Genomic DNA, 18,544 nt, shown 5'->3' with positions numbered 1-18,544 from the left:
CTGAATGACAGATTTCCTAATAATGGCAAGTCCAACTTTCCTCATATATTGCTTCTACTTTCTTTCTCCTAATGAATGACTTACTTCCTTTGCACTATCCATTTTTCTCTGCCCTGTTTGTCTCCAAAGACTTTTGTTTGTTTCTTTGTTTTCCAAGAAGGTGTTTATGTTGTGCATTTCAATATAAAAGTGAAATAAACAAGTGAACAAAAAACACATAAAAAGGCATAACTTCTTCATTATGCAGGAGAGATCATAGAGCTAAATGAATTAACCATCTTGTATCAGAAATCATGCTTAGAGTTGGTTACAGTATCAAGGGTAAGAGGTAAATTGGGAAGTTTCACATTATAAGGATAGAAGGGAAAATAGTTAGAAAGTATAATCCTTAATGACGATGAAAATGTATGTATAGTCATGTGAAAACAGTTATTTAATCTGTACAATGTTATCTTTACTGTTTTTAGCCTAAATGAAAACTGCAGAAATGAAGTAAATATGCCATTAGAACTGAACTAAAACCAAAAGTCTATAGACTGGAAGTTTGAGGAGCTGCAGAATCAGGAAAAGGGTAGGCAGGAAGAATTCTTGAGTGCTAAATTATGGTAACCTTCAAATTCAGGGAAAAGGCTGGATCTGAACATTTTCTTACCAAGTGTAGAACCATTGCTTAGGCCCTAGGGCATCTGTTATATGTGAGGAGAAGGTAAAATGGATTCATCCAACGATGAGACAGAATATTGAAAAGGTTACACTCCCTTTTTATAAGTCTATTAAAAGTTTATGGTCTTTCACAGAGTATGTGCTATAATAAAATTATTGTCTCTTTCTAATGGCAAGACAGTCGTAAGAATGATGAAAACCAACTTCCATAATTTGGTGAAGGTTTAATATGAGATTCACAGGGTCACTTGTGGAATATTGGCCTACAATATTATGTGAAAGAATGGAATTTATTGTTTATGAAAAATGCTTTTAATTCGTAACCAAAAGAAATTCCCCACAACTTCCAATTCCAGGGAGACTGATTCCCATCTTTATATGCTTTTCGAAAACTGAGCTCTTTTCATGTTTTTCTAAAAGTAGTGATGGACAAAATGCCATCCCTCAATCACTTTTTCTGAAGTTTTTGTATCTAAGATGTTTGTTATTTTGGACTAAGTTCAGCAAAAAGCACTTTTGGTGACTGTGTTTCATATATACTCCAGAATGCTGTTTTCATAATACAGCTATGTGTCCCCATTTCTTTTTCTGAAGCAGGCTTGCTCATATTCCCTGCTCCATTGCTTTGTTTCTCTTGTTTGATGACACAAAGAAGTTTGTTATTGGCCATAATTCTTACACTTACACTCATAGAAGAGTCCTTAAGCTCCACTACAAATGGAAGGCTTAGCAACAATCTAAGCAAAAAAATTGGCTTACAATGAATTAATTCATAATATTGAAGCAGATAATGTAGTTCCTCAAACTTAATGTAGGCAATGAGAGAAGACAAAGAGCTACAGAGTGTGGAGATCAAGGTCATGATACACAAATATAGTAGAGCACAATGGAGACCACTTGGGGTCTACAACAAGAAGCCACAGACTCAAGGCTTCATTCTACCTTGGACAGGTCCACTTCATTCATTCTCCAAATTTTTATTGAACTTCAATTAACACATGGCAATTGAGGACTCATTAATTATACTAATAATAAGAAGACTTAGTTCCTGTTATTTAGTAGCTTAGAGTATGGTAGGGTTGATAGATAAATAAATTATAAGCACTCTAATGAATTCTGTGAAAAGGTGCTATGGTGGTAAAAGGAATAATGTATTACCCACCTTTTCTTAGACAAAGGAGGCTTTCAGGAGCAAGAAAGGACTTAGATAGGACCAGAAGGATGGGTAAGAGTTAGCAAATGGAAAGGAGGTGGAAGAGTAAAACCTTCCTAGACAAATGAAACAGCCTATTCAAATGCCAGAAGAGAAGAAAGACCTTCTTGCAGTTCCTCTGAAGAACTGTGACATAATTCAGTGTGGCCAGGGATTAGGGTGGTGAGAAATGTAAGCAGAGATCAGGGCAGGAAGCACCATTAAGTTCTTCCCAGGAAGCACCCACACTGAAGGTGGGGGAAATGACTAGAGAAGTATCAATCAGAGATATGTGTTTTAAGTAGATGATTTTTTTTTCTAATTGGTGGGATGATGAATGTTAGAGAAAGACCAGTTATGAAACAAGAGAAGTAGTTAAGAGATGCTCATAAAATAAACTTCAAATGGTAGTGGGGATGAAAAAAGAACAACAGATTCAGGGATAGTTTTAGATAGTTTTGGTGATATAATTGTTATAACTAAACTTCACCCAGGAAATACCCCATCTAACAGTATTTCAAGAGGTAAAGTCTAATATGTGAAAGTGGTCAGTAAACTGAAAATATGTGCTGTTACTAAAGAAGGACTTGTTAGCCTACTGGTGTTATTGAAATAGCTTAAGCCTAACAGTTTTAACCTATATGACATAAAGTAAATGAAAATGTCATTTATTTCTCTCTTATTAAAAAAGCTCAGAGTTATTTTCTCTTTAAATTTGTCCCTAATCAGACTATTTCATTACTGAATGAAAACACATGCTCTGTTTGAAGAAAGCCCACTATATGAAATGTATTAATTAAATGGAAAAATAGGGGCAATGGTGATACCTTACATTAGTGAGACCTTTTGGCTTTCACAACATACTGAGAAACAGTCATCAGTTCATTATGGTCATCAATTCATTAGCCCTCTTGAAGGAAATGATTCTTGATGGGATGTGTGGGGTGTGTCAGATTCTTGTGGTCAAATTGTTACCTGGAAGTAGTCCCTCACCCTCAGGTGATTCTGTGTCCTACCCTATCACCCTTCTACCTCGGGACACTTTGTCCTCACTGCACATACCTTAAATATTATTGTTATAGGAACCACTTGAGGGCAAGGGGGTTGTCTCATTCATCGGCATTATCTAAGACCCTACACGTTCCTAGCACACTGTATGTTTACAGTAATTCATTAAATTAATGAAGTGTTTATAATCACTTTTATATTGACTGTTTTATTTAACCTTCCCACCCGTGTTACTATCCTGCGTTACTCCAGCCAAAAGTCTAGATCCCATTATTCCTATTTTACATAATTTTAAATTGACTTTTGCACAGTCTCACAGCTAAAAACCAAGGCTCTCAGCCAGTGTTCATTTCATTATATCACAGTATCCTTTAAAAAGTCCTATTTTTCATTACAAAGTAAGTCTTTTAATAAGTTAAAATAATGTAAATATAATAATAAATATAAAATAATAATTCTAATAAGTTAATAATGATAAAATGTAGAATAGAAATAAATTTAAAATAATAACATTTGACACTTTTTTTCTGATAAACATATTGTGTATAAAATGGTACATGAACTTTTTTAATATAATATGCCAGATGCATTGAACCATATATAGAGAGGGGCAGTTATTATTAGATTAGTAGAACTCTTTATACTTGATTGAAAAGTTTTATTGATCTTGAAACTTTATGTCATGTTCTAAGATTTTTCAGCAAAACCAGTGCAGGAGAGAAAAAATAAAAATTTGTATAAATCATTTTTAAATTAAGAAAAGTATTTTGGAATTTAAAAGCATTACATTTTACGTTAAAATACAATAATATTCTTATAATGATGGTAAAGTGTAGGTAAACTCATTTTCCTTAATAAAGTTTCTAATCTATAACTATGTTTCTGTATTCACTGTGGATTTGTATCTTAGGGCTGCTCATTTATGCTAATTAGAGGAGTATGGTTTTTTCTGGTTAATGTCTTTAAGATGGATTGTGATTGAGTCATGTTACTAATATAGAAGTGCTGAAGATGTTTCCCTCTGTTCTTTTTGCTTCTGTTTTGTGACTATAGGGCACAGGTACAAATGCATCCTTTATAGGCTGATTCAGCAATATTTGTGTTCAATGTATTGAGTTTTCACCCAGAATGTTTTTCTAGCTCCTTTAAAAGCTCATTTTTATCTTATAATATCTCATTGAGACGAATGTGGCCTTTTGCCTGTGGAAAGTCTTACAGTAAAAGGTTTTCCTTCACAAAATTTTAAGTTAACATTTTTTCTTTATAATCTTCCATATGACGTTATCATATCACACATTATGCTGAAATATTCACATTTAGGTCTATCCTTCCCAATTCCACTGCTGTAAAGTTCCTTGGGAGCAGAAATTCAGCTTTACCTACTGAGTACAGAAAACTGGCTAATGCATATTGTATGACCAATATATTTAATTTTAATTGAATTCAACTATACTATGCTGAGAACTTCTCTAGTGATTATAAAAACCTTTCCATGTCCAACCTTATTTAAACCTCAGGAAATCTCTAGAAACTGATGATTATCCTCAACCAATCTTACCGACCTTGCCTTCTAAATACTTCCTGACTTGGGTCACTCCTCATCTGTTGGTCTACGTAAACATCATCTCTACCCTAGACCATGTCCTAGTTTCCAACTTGTCTTCTTGCCCTCTTATATCTCCTGCAGTCTGTCCTCCAGAGTGCCTAGAGTTTTCCTCTTAAAATGTGAAGCAGGCTACATAATTACTCAATTAATACTCCCCACTGGCTTCTCATTCTGTTTATAATAAAATTCGAAGTGCTTGCAATGGTTTACAAGGCTGTACTTCTGTGTTCTTCCAAATTTTGTTATCATAATCCATAGTAAGAAAGGTGTTTTATATTGTGACCCAGTATACACACACACACACACACACATACAAACACACACATGCGCGTGCACACACGCATACATACATGGAAAACCTTCATACTCTGATATTTTCTATCTCAGTCCATTATTCTTGGTTACCTTAAAGGTGCTAGTAAAGACCCAAACATTGCTCTACTTGATCTGGCTCATGATTACTTTCTGACTTCATTTTCTGTACTCTTCTCTTTCCACTCAGCTCTAGTGTACTGGCCTCCTTGCTGTTCCTTAGCATGCGAAGCAAGCTCCCCCATCAGGGCCTTTGCATTGCAGTTTCCTCTGCCTTAACCATTCTTCCCCCAGATATCTACATGGCTTCCTCCATTAATTCAATCAAATCTTTACTCAAATGTTATCAAAGAAGTGTTGAATGTCCATTATGTACTTTGTACACTGTTAGACTCTGATAAACAAAGATACAATCTTTGTCATCGAGATGTTGTCCCCAGTTTATTGAGAATAAAACAGTAGATGTTGGGTGATAAGTAGTCCAAATTTTAAGTAAATTGATGCACATAGGAAAAACCTCAACTTAGTAACGTGGGTTAGAGAAAGCTCCTTGGAGGGATTAATACCTAAATAGAAACACGAAGGGTAAAGCGAGAATTATCCAAGTGGAAAAAGACAGGTAGAAGAAAGGGTTATGCTAAATCCCAGGGTTAGGAGAAGTTTGGGAGAACCACACATCATTGGGGCTGACTCAGTAGAGAAAAGCGAGAAATGATTTGGGCTGTAGGCAGGGACCAGGTAAGGAAGGAGTGAATAAACATTATGAGCATGTTCTCTATCCTAAGTGTGAAGGAAAGCCATTCAAAACTAGCAAACAGAAGAATAGCATTATAGGATTTGAACTTTTATAAGGTCACTCTGTCTGCAAAATGATACTGGAGTAGAGAAAAGGAAGATGGAAGGCGGAGGAACAAACCTGTAGAAACATAGATTAGAACTGATGGTGTCTGAGGGTAGACACAGGCAAAAGACTAAAGAGAGGTTTAGAAACTAAAATCAACATGAGTTGTAAATGATTAGATTTTGGATTTAGAGTGGTGGAATTTAAGAATGAATTGTAGTTGGTTAATAACTACATGTTGAATGAATGAAAAAGAACGATTAATGACTTGAACACTGCATGATTGGTGATGCAATCACTCAGCCTTTTTGATTAAAGAACCATAGAAAAATTTAGTTTCCAAGGAACAGCAGAGAATTTCCATTTTTAAGACATGATTAAACTTTTTGATGGAATAAAGCAAATAAATTTGTGGCCTAACCACTGAGAAAGCTACAGAACAAAGTGAAAAATAAAGAAATCTAAATTTAACTTTCTTGTAAGCCTCTAGAGCATTATTTAATTAAGCTTTCTAATTATTCTTAGTTCACATTATAATTAAAATTTGCACTGCTAGCTTTCAAAGTTCCTCTGGTCACTTAGTGATATGAGGTCTCCAGACAACTCTAGTGCTTTTCATATATAACAAATTATCATACAATGCTCTGCACATTACCGGTCCTCAGAAGAGATTTGCCAAATTACCTGGAATGATATTTGTTATACATTTGGAATTTGTTTCTTCCTGAACAAAGCAATTTATGAAACTCTCTCCAGATGCTTAAGAGTCACAACAAACAAAATGACTTGCCCAAGGTCACTCATCTTACTAGTGTCAGGGTCAAGGGTGCTCTGAGGGCAGTTCTCTTTCCATTGTTCCAGTCAGAAAATCTATGACTGATTCAAGAAGTTTAGAGACTCTTCTCGCTCATTTTTTCTAAAGACTGAATTTGACTCTGAGATACAAATCTCATGTCCACTGTAATTAAAATTCACAAGCCTCTCCTTTGCTCTTCTTTAAAACCATAGCATCTGATGATTTATATCCACGAATTGTTTTATTCTACCAACAAATAGGTATCATTGAAGATTAAGAGAAAAATCACATAGCTTCTCTGTCATTTTCTCTTACATATATACTATTGAAGCATACTTAATCAAATGACAAAACTTGCTTTGAATACTGTATAAATAGTTAGAACAGAGGTCTTAATCTTGGCTGCACACGAGAATACCTGGGGAGCACTGAAATATCCTGATGCCCAGATCTCACTCCAGACCAATTAAATTGGAATTTCTGGAGGCGCAATTTGGGCATCAGCATTTTTAAAGGTCACAGATGGCTTCAGTGTGCAACCATAGTTGATAACTCATGAGTGTGAGCAATTTGATGAAAATGATGAACTCACACTGAAGCACCTTACTTAATATTTGATTTTTTTCTGACCACAAGGTGGCAGCATCACAATACAGTGCATATACCAACCCCTTGATTGAGTGGATTTGGAAATTTGGGTCTGTAATACTAATTACTAGCATTATGAGGGTTCCTCCAGCTAAAGAAAGTATTATGGACTTTTCCCTTGTTCTCTGTTGCTTTGTTAACTAAGAAAACTTTTTAAGTATATTTATTTCCAAAAGTTGGATTAGCAGCTATAGTTGTTATATAGCAGTTGTATTATAAGCTATAGTTGGTTGCAAAGAATATGGATATTATATCCAGTTGGATTTGGGTTTAAACACCACGTCCACCACTTACTTATAGATTAATCTCTTCATGCTTTAGCTGTATACCTAAAAGAGAAGGGTTGTTGTTAGGACTAAATGAGATAATATATGAAAATCAGCTCTCTATGACTGGTCCTAGATGAAGATGATGTAAAGGAGGCTAAAGTGATAATGCTGTGATAGAGTCACTTACACAAAGTCCAGGAAACCTCAGGATACAGTATTTTTGTGTGTGTGGATTTTCTTTTCTGCCTATGAGTCTTTTCTTTCTCTGTATGCATCCTATCAAATACCACTGATAATTATACCAGTAAACATTGTCTAGCTCCCTTCATTTTAAAGAAAAAAGAAAGCCAGCATTTTTTTTACTATACTTTTATCAGTGAAAGGTGCCATTAACAGTGGAAGTAACCTCCACTTTTATTGCCACATTTTTGTAGAAAAATAGCCTTTGTTTACTCAACTACTGTAGTTCACTCCTCAAACGTTGCAACTGCCTTCTCTAAGATCACCAGTAGCCTCCTAGGTGCCATGTCCAAAAAACTGTCATCTTTGCTATTTTAATAGGTAGACAACACTCTCCTTCTTGATATATTTACCCCTTGACTGCTATGGTGACACTACTTTTGTTCTCCAGTGTCTATTACTTTTTGTCTTCTCTTCCCCTAGAGTTGTGAATCCCAGGCATTCTCTCCTATAGCCCTAATTTCTTTTTTACCCTGAGAATCTTATCTTTGACTACAGCCTTAATTTTAAGTACCACAAATGACTCTCAAATCTAGGCATTGTCCCATAGAGTTGTCCTGAATTACAGATCTGTAAATCTAATACCACTGACATTTAAAATGGCATCTCAAAATTAACATGTCAAATATTGAAATGGATGTATCCCCATTCACACAAAACCACCACCTTCTCCTCCCCCACATCACACCTTTATTTTTTTTTAACTTTTTAAACATTTTTATTCATTTTCGAGAGCCAGAACATGAGCAGAGGTGGGTCAGAGAGATAGAGGGAGACATAGAATCTGAAGCAGGCTCCAGGCTCTGAGCTGTCAGCACAGGGCCCGATGCAGGGCTCAAAGTTACAAACCGTGAGATCATGACCTGAGCCAAAGTTGGATGCTTAACCAACTGAACCACCCAGGTGCCCCTATCCCCCCACCCTAACTCACACCTTTCAATCTATGGCACCACTTTCCTCCCATATGATTGAAGCAAATCCTTGGGAGTCATCCTATACTCCTTCCTTATATCCAAATTGTCAAAAGTTACCATTCTCTCCCCCCCACCCATACACTTCTTAAAGGAGTGATTCAGTCTCACAAATCTTCATTTATTATCACACTTACTCTTTGACATAGAATAGCCTGGCTTTTGGACCAAAGCAATTCTTGTTAAGGTCATTCTGTTTTGACATTCATGCTTGCCTACTTATCTTCCTTTCTGCTCTTCCAGGGTACCCCTGAGAGCACTTCTGGGGCTCTGCTTGGGAACCAAATGTAAGGCAACTTAGGAAAGGAGAAATAATCATTTTAGTTTCCAGAAACAGGTTTTATTGACTTTTTATCTCTCATTGTGGAGTACTCTCAATTTATCAGACTTTTAAAGGACATTTACTTCATTTGTTGTATTAGATTCTTTAATTTCTATACAAAAGCTCGGACCCAGTTTCTAAAACTTGCTTGAGAAATTTAAAAAAAATCAACAGATAGTACATTACAAGTTGCCATTTGCCTACTTTTAGAAGACACTGAAGTTTTTGGTAATTGGAAACCAAGTCATTGGTTACTGCATAATAAGATTACAGTATAAGATTACAACCAATGTAACTCTGGAAAATATAATGTAGCCAGCTATTTTGATAAATTGTGCATATTGCTATTGTACTTTTATTGTACTAATTTATAAGATAGTTGGTAAGACTGTTAAGCAAATATTGAACTCCATTGTGGATAGTGAAATGTTCTTGATGCTACCAGTATATAAAGTTTGAGAAAAAATTGAATGTACTAAACAGTGTCATTAGCTAAAACATAACTGTAAAATAGTAGATATCATTTAATGCAATAGGCATAAAAATTATTCCATCTAAATATTAATTTTCCACTGAGGAGGTTAAAATTTTAGGAAATTCTATTCATCAAAAATTGAGGATACATTTGGAAAAGTATTCTATATGTATAGATTCATGGAAATACAAATCAAATTTTGCACATTTTTTTAAATGGATTTTCTGGTCTAATGTTATACTAAAATTCACCCTTCTTGGTTGAAGTCTTACAATGAATCATGCATCTTTTCACATTCTTCAAGTTGCAAAAGTCAATATGAAAAAACAAAGCACATTTCAATAAGACATAATATCATTTTCTTTGATCCAGCTGCCAAGTTAATAGAGAATGCATACCCTAAAAGAAAATGCTATTTAAAGCTTTCAAATGAGGCATTTTCAACATGACAGCAGAACACAGAAAAAGTGGAACAAAACCATACTGTATGCTTAATTAGGACAAAAAAAGCAGAAAACAAACACCAACTTGATGATTGTCATATGGTTCAGAACATGGCAGATACAGAAACAATGTTAAATCAGGGCTCAAAACTGGTTAGGATAAACAACTTTGCATGACTTAGATTTCTCATATCTGGTTCTCATCTCTTTTGATATTCACATGTATAGAAGTCTTGATGTTGTCCAAGATATTTTGACCAAAAGCATTCAGGATGTAAGTGTTGACTATTTGGGTGATGTTTGCCAGATCTAGCTATGTGTGTAGACTGACAGAAAATTGGAACAGAAATCAGAGTGGCAGGCTCAAATTTGTCACTCATGGAAATCTTTTGTAAGTGTTGAATTATTCAACTTAACATTTCTGCAACCCATTAGAATTCCTCCATTCTGTCTTTCCCCATAAGAGATCGTGCATTTTATTCTTACTCTGCCACTAATTAGCTCTATGACCGTGGACAAATCAACTGTGTGGTTTTTATATTCTCATTTGCAAATCGCATAAGAGTGGCACTAGATAACCTTTAAAACTCTCTTCCATCTCTAACATTCTATGACGCTGTTGAAGACAGGGTTATTTTGAAGATTAAGGAAAGAATAAATTCATACATTTTAATTAATGAAGCATTACTTAAATATGTGACATAAAATGAAGTCACAAGAGAGCAAGTTGTACCTTTGGGGAATCAATTAGGAATTTGAATAGATACTGCGTAAAGAGATCTCTTCAGCAAGAAATCATGTTCAGCTGCAAGAACTCAAAAGAATGCTGACAGGACACAAATTACTCAACCCCAATTTTATTATGTAGTATTGTACTCCTTTAGTGCTTTCTGGCAAAAGCCATATTTTATAGTTAAGTTTTACATTTTTAAAAATGGAGGAAATGGAAGAAAATGCTGACATGATGCCTTAGAGCAGGAAAGGGGTAGACAGCTGAAATTGTTGAGCCTCCAGTAGTAGAAACCAAAATGCCATGTCATAACACTGCTATGTAGTATGCTCATATAATTGTCTTCCAAACACTTGTGAGAATAAAAGCCTGAGGACTGTAAGTAGCTATAAGAACAACAAGCAAAAACTGGGATGGTTTTGAGAAAAGTGAGATATACAATCACCCTACTGGCTTGTGTTTCTATTTCTTATTTTATAAAGATGTTTACTTTAAATATTGTTTCATTATCTCTTATTTTAGATTAATCTCTATTAACGTTTGCTCTGAATTATTTTTTAAGTTGAGTTTTAATCAAAGATCCACCATTAATTAGTTATATGACTTCAAGATATCTTTAGAAGAATGTTTTTTGAATCTTAGTTTCCCTTTCCTTCTCTTCCCTTCTTTTCCTTTCCTTTCCTTCGTTTCTTTCCTTTCCTTCCTTTATTTCCTTTTTTACTGTCCCAGTCTATTCTGCAGTTTCTTTTTGTTTTGTTTATATATAATATCCATATTGGTATTGAGGATATTTCTTCTATATCATTCTGCTTTTTTAGGTGCTATCGGGCATTAAAGTACTCCATCAAGGATCTATCTGGATCTTTCTGGGTGTGGTGGTAGTTTTGAAGTTTGGAAACCTTTAGGAGCTTCAAAGTCACGCTTTTTATCATATCCTTCTGGTTCCTTGAAAACTAATTCTTCATTTGTTTTATTTACAAGAAATAGATAATTACTTCCTCTTTTTGAACCTCTCTGAACACTTGACTTCTATAGCATTACAATATTTTTATTATCCATGTATTTCTTTAAAATATTCCTTTTAAATGTTCCTTCTTTTCTTCTCCTCTTCTCTTTCTCCTCCTTCTCCTTCTTAGTGTACTTCTCTTCCTCTGGTCAACTTTTAAACCTTGGTGTCTGATAAGGGTCCATTTTGGCCTTTTACTTTTCCTACCTGCATTCACTCTGTGGGTGACCTCATGCACTGTCATGATTTCAACAAACCCCTCTTGCTGATAGTCTTGAATCTATACATCTCTAGCCAACAGCATTCCTATGATCATCAGATCATTTACTTAATTCTCAAAAAGACCTCTGTATCCACATAGCACTTGGCTTACCTCTCTACCAATCTCATTTCTTTTTCCATTCTCTGTCCCTTTAGACAGCTCTATAAAAACCATAATTGTCCAGCTATTTAGCTTAGTAATCTGGGAATCATTTTTTCTCATTATGCACATTTAATAAAAAACAAAATTCTACCACTTTAATTTATTAATTAATATTAAATAAATATTAATATCTACTAATTCTTGAATCTATATTTTCTATTCATCTTCCTTCCATCTTCTAGTCAAACCTTTTAATTTATTTTCTAGATCATACATTAGCTCCCTAAATCTTTCTGATTTCACTTGTGTCTTTCTCCAACCCAGCCATAGATTTGTCCATGTCATTCTCTTAAATTCTTCAATGGCTTCTCCTCCACTTCAGGAAGAAGTCTTTGCTCTATATCATGGCACCGAGGACCATCCTTGACCTAGCCTTTGCCTGACCCATCTTCCCTAGGCACAGCTCTTACCGCTTGTCACTTCTGATGACATATGTCATATGTTACTATCAAAGATTTGCTTCCAGTTGTCTTTGTGTGTGTATGCACCCAAACAAACAAACATGCATACACCACCTACACGACTATGCTGTTTTCTAGGTTCTATGTCTTTGGCCTGAAATCATCTTTTGTTCATAGATGTCATCTACTCCAAGAAGTAAAATGATTTCCTAGGGTTCTGTTAAGATTTCACTCTGTTCCTCTATATCACATACATATTTTTTATCATGTTGTGTACTAATTTTCTGTTTTATATCAGTCCACTAAATTGTGATCTCCTTGAGGTCGGCATCCATATCATTCAGTTTTGAAGTTTCAATTTTTAATATGGTATGGTGTATATTAGGTGCCCAAGACTTTTACTGAATGAATGAATTTAAGAAACAAATAAATTAATTCTAATATTTGCTAACTCAGTGGTTATGTATTTGTCTATGTGTTGTCTGATTTATTAAAACATGTATATATAATAACATAAATATGAAACATATCTAATCCATATTAATTTATTTTTTATGTAATCCATTTGAATTCATGTCTCGATGTCTGTAAGAGTTTCAAGCAAGGATGTAGAGTCCAAAATCTTCCAAAATAACAGAAAGAAATCTTCAGTCTCTTAAGGAATATTCAAAAGCATGCAAGTCACAATCCTTAATAACTTTCCATATATTGTCTTTAATTTCATCTTATCCTTAATTTTCTCCCATCTAAAATTGCTCTAATCTAGTAAATTTTCCTGAAATATCCTCTGGGGCCCTTCTTTTTATCCTCATTCCTCATTTCCTTTTTATTTACACTGTTACCTGGAAAAAGAGAATCCTTCCTGTTTAATAACGGTGGGGACAACTGAGCAATAAAACACTAGCTTCTCTTTAGAGGATGGAGGCAGATAGTGTTATGGAAAGTTGCATTGAAAGATTGTGGTACAAGCACATATATATGCATATATATGTATATACATACATATATATGTATGTATGTTTGAATATGATATTACACTCTTAGATTATTGGCCAATTCCTCTTTTATATTTTTATGTAGAAGACATCTTTATGTGCATGTACCCTTAGGTGATTGCATTTCCTCTTAAACAAAAAAACCCCCACAACTCTGAACATGTAGCCCTTTTGGTCATAACTATAATGCAAGTATGTTTTGAAGCCCTTTTGGTTTGTTGAAAGGAAAAACCTTGGACTCAGTACTTTTTCTCTCTTTGTAGTTTGTTTGTGGTTAGAGTCTATGTATTTCATGCTTTATACACTACCAACAGCTGTATGATGAAGTTCCAAGGAAAGCCTCTCTCAAAACAGTTTTGTTGCAGAGAAAAAATGGCATTTATACACTTTGGCAGGAACTGTACTCTTGAACCGTGTTCAATTTTGAAACTTGAATGGAAAAATCCACTTAATGGAGAAGACAGCCACATAAGATCCTGAACTGAATCTATTGTTAGAAGAAAGAGGTGCCAACAAAGCATAGAACTCGGGGACCTCTCAGAGCTTGTGTACACTGTGTTTGGCAGAGGATCTTCCCTCAGAATTAAAGAAAGAGGCAAAGCAGGAAACCTGCCACTTGTCAAAGTGTCTTTACATAACCAGAATTTAGCTTTGCATTTACTTAGATTACAGTTTCACAAATTAAAAAAAATTTACTCATTTAGTAATTATATCCTAATATTCCTATAATTTGGGAATCCTTTATCATTTGGGGTAGAAGATTCTGCCTTAGTCAGGTCCTGAAGACAGTCCTAATCACCCAGTCCCTTTATCTTTATATAATTAGTGTTTCTGTGTTCCCACAGCATCACTGGATAGGGTGGGGTCTCGTTTTTGCTTAGTTCTTCCAGGAAAGACCACTCAGCCAGCCATGTTTGAATCACAGTAGGTGGTTTAAAGTCTTCTGCTCCAGTGACAATTATAGGAGTTAAAGGAATGTCTGGCATCATCAGTAGTTATTTCTCATTAATTCAGTATTGTATTAAGTTTTCTGACCACAAGGGAGCAAATTCTTTTATTTTCATATACAGCTACTCTGTAGTATGTAAGTCTACCCCAGCAAACCAGGACTAGAACGAATATTTATGTCTGTCATGATTCAGTCTATCAGAGGTTCTGAATGCAATAAAGAAGGACGACTATAGTAGTAAGGTGCTACTCACTGGCCAACAACCTCCAACAGAACCAGGGGCTGTCCCTGAAAGTCTTGTCCAAAGCCTTCATATGACAGCCATTTTTGAGGAATGCATGTTCATAGGCCTGAGTCACTTTATTGAGTAACTTTTTGAGTTTCATACAATGAGTTTTGCTTTTGGAGTGTTAGGCAAGTTAAATTCTAGGGTCCCCTGACTCATGGCACCAGAAATTGGTAGTTCTTATTTTATTCAACCCATTGCCAGCCAGTGGAGCTCTTTAGCTCCTTCTCCATCTACTTCATTGTGATATATTTTTCCAAGCAGTTTTTTTTTTCTTTCCATCTCTTGGCTGGAGGTAGAACTACCATAGGTCATCATGATACATCTTCCCTATACGGAGATCTTATTCCTCTTCATCAGGAAGAAGAGATCAGAATATCTATATGAGACCCTCCTTCCTGGAAGCCACCTAGATTTATGAAAACCTCTTCTTTTGCATCTTTGAACTCTTCATAACAAGAAAAATGCTGATGCCATAAGTCAGACTGAAGGTCCTCTCGTACGATGCATCCTAGAGAGGGCTAACCAAGGGGTCTCTCAGGTTTACAGTGACCCACCTCTATAAACAATTGGCAGAGTCTTCTGCCTGAGGGGAGAAAATATCATTTAAATATTGAGCACACAGCTATATATAAAGATATTTTATGATGCTTCACAAAAAATATAAAAGGCTGATTAGATCTAAACATGTCTTTAGGGGCGCCTGGGTGGCTCAGTCGGTTAAGCATCCAACTTCAGCTCAGGTCATGATCTCACGGTTCGTGTGTTCGAGCCCTAAGTTGGGCTCTGTGCTGGCAGCTAGCTCAGAGCCTGGAGACTGCTTTGGATTCTGTATCTCCCTCTCTCTCTGACCCTCCCCTGCTCACGCTGTCTCTCTGTCTCTCTCAGAAATAAATAAGACATTAAAAATTTTTTTAAAATATGCCTTTATACTAGGGATGAGTACTATGACTATTAAGAGATAGTAAAGATTCTTCTTCAAGAAGGTCTGAGAATGGAATAAAATCTTATCAGTGGGGGATAGTTTGGGTAGGGTTCTGTTATAAAGCAAGTGAATGGAGGAAATAGCTTCTGGATCCTTGTAATCTAATATATATATATATATATATATTTGCTTTTTAAAGATTGGCTATATTAGTTGCTTAAATTTGGTTTCTGAATCAGAAGGTTTTGGGAAGTACGAATTTGGATTCTGCTGCTTTACTATTGGTGTATAAATGAATCCTTTGTAAGTCTATGGGGAAATTTTAACTTCTGCACCACTGCAATTACCCCCAAAATTATGTGAGATTCTCATCACCACCCAAATCAATGATAGCAAGTTACTCCCATGCGCTCTAAAAGTTTAGTTATATTTGAGTTATTACACAAAGTTTATTGTTTGTTTTTATTCTGCAGCCTCCACCTCAGATATATGACAAACAGTTGGATGAAAGAGAACACACCATTGAAGAATGGAAAGGTGACTCTACCACTTAAACATACATTTTGCTTTATTGAAACTCAGAAAATATCTTCAAGGCATCTCCCTTTAAAGCAATTTGGTAACAGATGATTTTATAGTCACTATTCTCAGACAATTTTCAAAGTTCTTGAAACTTTATCTATCTTTTCATACTAAAAACAATATTGCATTTACTCAAGAATGAAAGGAATTAATTGCTGATACTTTTTAAAATAGTACTAATTGTCAAAGTATTTGTTATGGTGGAAGGCATGCTTCAATTCAGAATTTCAGAATTATACATTCCATATTTGTGTTTAAAATTATCATATAAAATGGATAAAATTATGCCTAAGATTACTTTAGACATTAGAAAATAAAAGATATTTAATGTCTGAATTCATTCACTTCATTTTTAGGACTTGAAAATCTAAATAGAAAATATATATATCTAAATAGCTTAATTATCCTAAGTAAGAAAATAATGAATAAATACATTAGTTCATTCTTTTTCACCAAAACTCTTCCAAACACATAATGTATGGTCGAGATTATTTATACTCAGGGTGAAACAAAGCAGAGACTATGAAGAATTATTAAACTAATATAAATAACTACAGAGTAGAATAAAATAACTATAGTGTAGAGATAAGCAAATACAGATCATAACAAACCATTCAATCAAAATGGGTAGGGACATAAAAGGAAGTTTTGAAAAGGATATATATTTTAGCTGTCTTGAGGGAATTAATCATTATAAATTGAGAAAAAGAAAAAGAAAACAAAGGAAAATACCAGTATGGGGGCACACAGAGTAAACAAAGGGTAGGGATGAACAAAAAGTGTTATAAAGATAGCAAAGAGATTTCTCTGGTCAAGGGGTCCTGTTGGAGAATATGGAAAAATGAGCACATGCAAACAGTAGACCAAGTAAATTAAGATACTAAATGATAGACAGAAAAGACTTCTAATTTGCTCTAAATAAGGACAAGAAGTCACTCTCAGGGGTTTGTGAGTCGGTAGGTATTATGAGATAAATATCACTTAAAGATGAACATGGACTAAACTGGAAACCAGAGAAAAAAATACTAGTAAAGGATAATAATTATATAAATTGCAACTCATTGCAAAGCAAGAATGAGTAGGACTGAATGATTTTTAGCCAAAAGGGGAAAATTAAAAGAAATGAAGATACACAAGTTTAACTCTAGCAAAGAAAAAGCCAGAAATGGATGCCAGTTTGGAAATAAATATAGTTGTTATAATGTTGGGTTTTAGGCAAGTTTAATTTTATAAATCCAAGATTTGAGTCTGAAAAAAAATGAAGAAGTAGTTGGAAATTGTTGGAAAGTAATAAAGTCAGTAGAGTATGTGCATCTGTTAGGAAGTGGGTATAGAAGAAAACTGTAGGCTCAAAACTGGTCCATTAAAGTTTTTAGGAGATAAAGTTAGATGGCATCAGAAATCCTCCAAAGAATTAAGAACCAAGTAGAATGTGTATTCTTCATACATTTGTTTGGTCAAATACTTTATTGAGCACTTACTTTTGCAAGGCTCTGCGCTTTGGCAAGAAAATGTAGAAATAGAGGAGCAAAGGAATCCTAGTTGATTTTTAATTTACTCAACCCCATCAGAATGTTATTGTTTTTCATTAACAAGTTTTATCTGCATATTAAAGATGAATTTGGTTTTTTATGACACTGATAACTGTTTCTTACAGAACTTATCTACAAGGAAGTAATGAATTCAGAAGAAAAGACTAAAAATGGTGTTGTAAAAGGACAACCTTCTCCTTCAGGTACTCACTCTCAGTGAATAACTAATAAACCAGTACTCATATATTTTTCTTGACCTTGAAAGAGAGATTGCAGCAGTACATTGCTAATAGAGCACGTACACTAATATCACATGATTATTTCTCTCTAGTGATTTTCCTTCTATTCTTTTTAATATTCAGTGTGGCATTCATTTTAATCATAATGATTATTGTTTATAATGATTATAATGACAAAAACTTAGAACAGTTCTTTCAGAACTTCTTTAAGATAGTAGTGAATCTTGAAGAAATGTTGACAAGGGCTGGTTAAAGTGTAACTGCTTCTCATCAAAAAACAGAGCCATCATGCCCCCTGACCACCACGTCAATATAGAGGCTATGAACCCCTCCAGCCAAAACCTCTTTCCTTGGTCACTTGTGTTGAACTCTTCCTAAGGTTGGTGTGACAGTAGTTGAAGCATCTGCCAAGATGTGTTCTGATTCAAATCAGCATGGAAAATCTTTCCGTTTACATGGCAATGAGAAACAATGAAATCTGGCCATGTGTAGCAACATGGATGGACCTTGAGGGTGTTATGCTGAGCGAAATAAGTCAGGCAGAGAAGGACAAATATCATATGTTTGCACGTATAGGAGGATTAGGAGGAACTTGACGGAGGAACAAGGGGGAGAAGAAGGGCGGAAATGGTGGGGGAAAGGGAGAGAGGCAAACCATGAGAGACTCTTGAATGCTGACAAAAACTGAG

The 18,544-nt window shown here is 34.9% G+C and overlaps 1 protein-coding gene across 11 annotated transcripts in view; it reads left to right on the top strand.

Moving 5' to 3' along the window:
• MAPK10 (mitogen-activated protein kinase 10) overlaps positions 1 to 18,544 on the top strand; it is a 297,586-nt gene that overhangs the window by 259,105 nt on the left and 19,937 nt on the right. For all 11 annotated transcript variants that reach the window (XM_039250559.1, XM_039250564.1, XM_039250563.1 and 8 more), the window contains 2 exons: positions 15,976 to 16,039; positions 17,742 to 17,819. In XM_039250559.1, the coding sequence (XP_039106490.1) occupies positions 15,976 to 16,039; positions 17,742 to 17,819 (142 nt within the window). The remainder of the gene's footprint in view (positions 1 to 15,975; positions 16,040 to 17,741; positions 17,820 to 18,544) is intronic.

This window comes from Hyaena hyaena, unplaced genomic scaffold (assembly GCF_003009895.1).
Source record: "Hyaena hyaena isolate Hyena2069 unplaced genomic scaffold, ASM300989v1 scaffold_373, whole genome shotgun sequence".
Classification (NCBI taxonomy): domain Eukaryota; kingdom Metazoa; phylum Chordata; class Mammalia; order Carnivora; family Hyaenidae; genus Hyaena; species Hyaena hyaena.
Note: the sequence above shows the minus strand (reverse complement) of the source record. Positions and strands in the feature narration are given on the sequence as shown.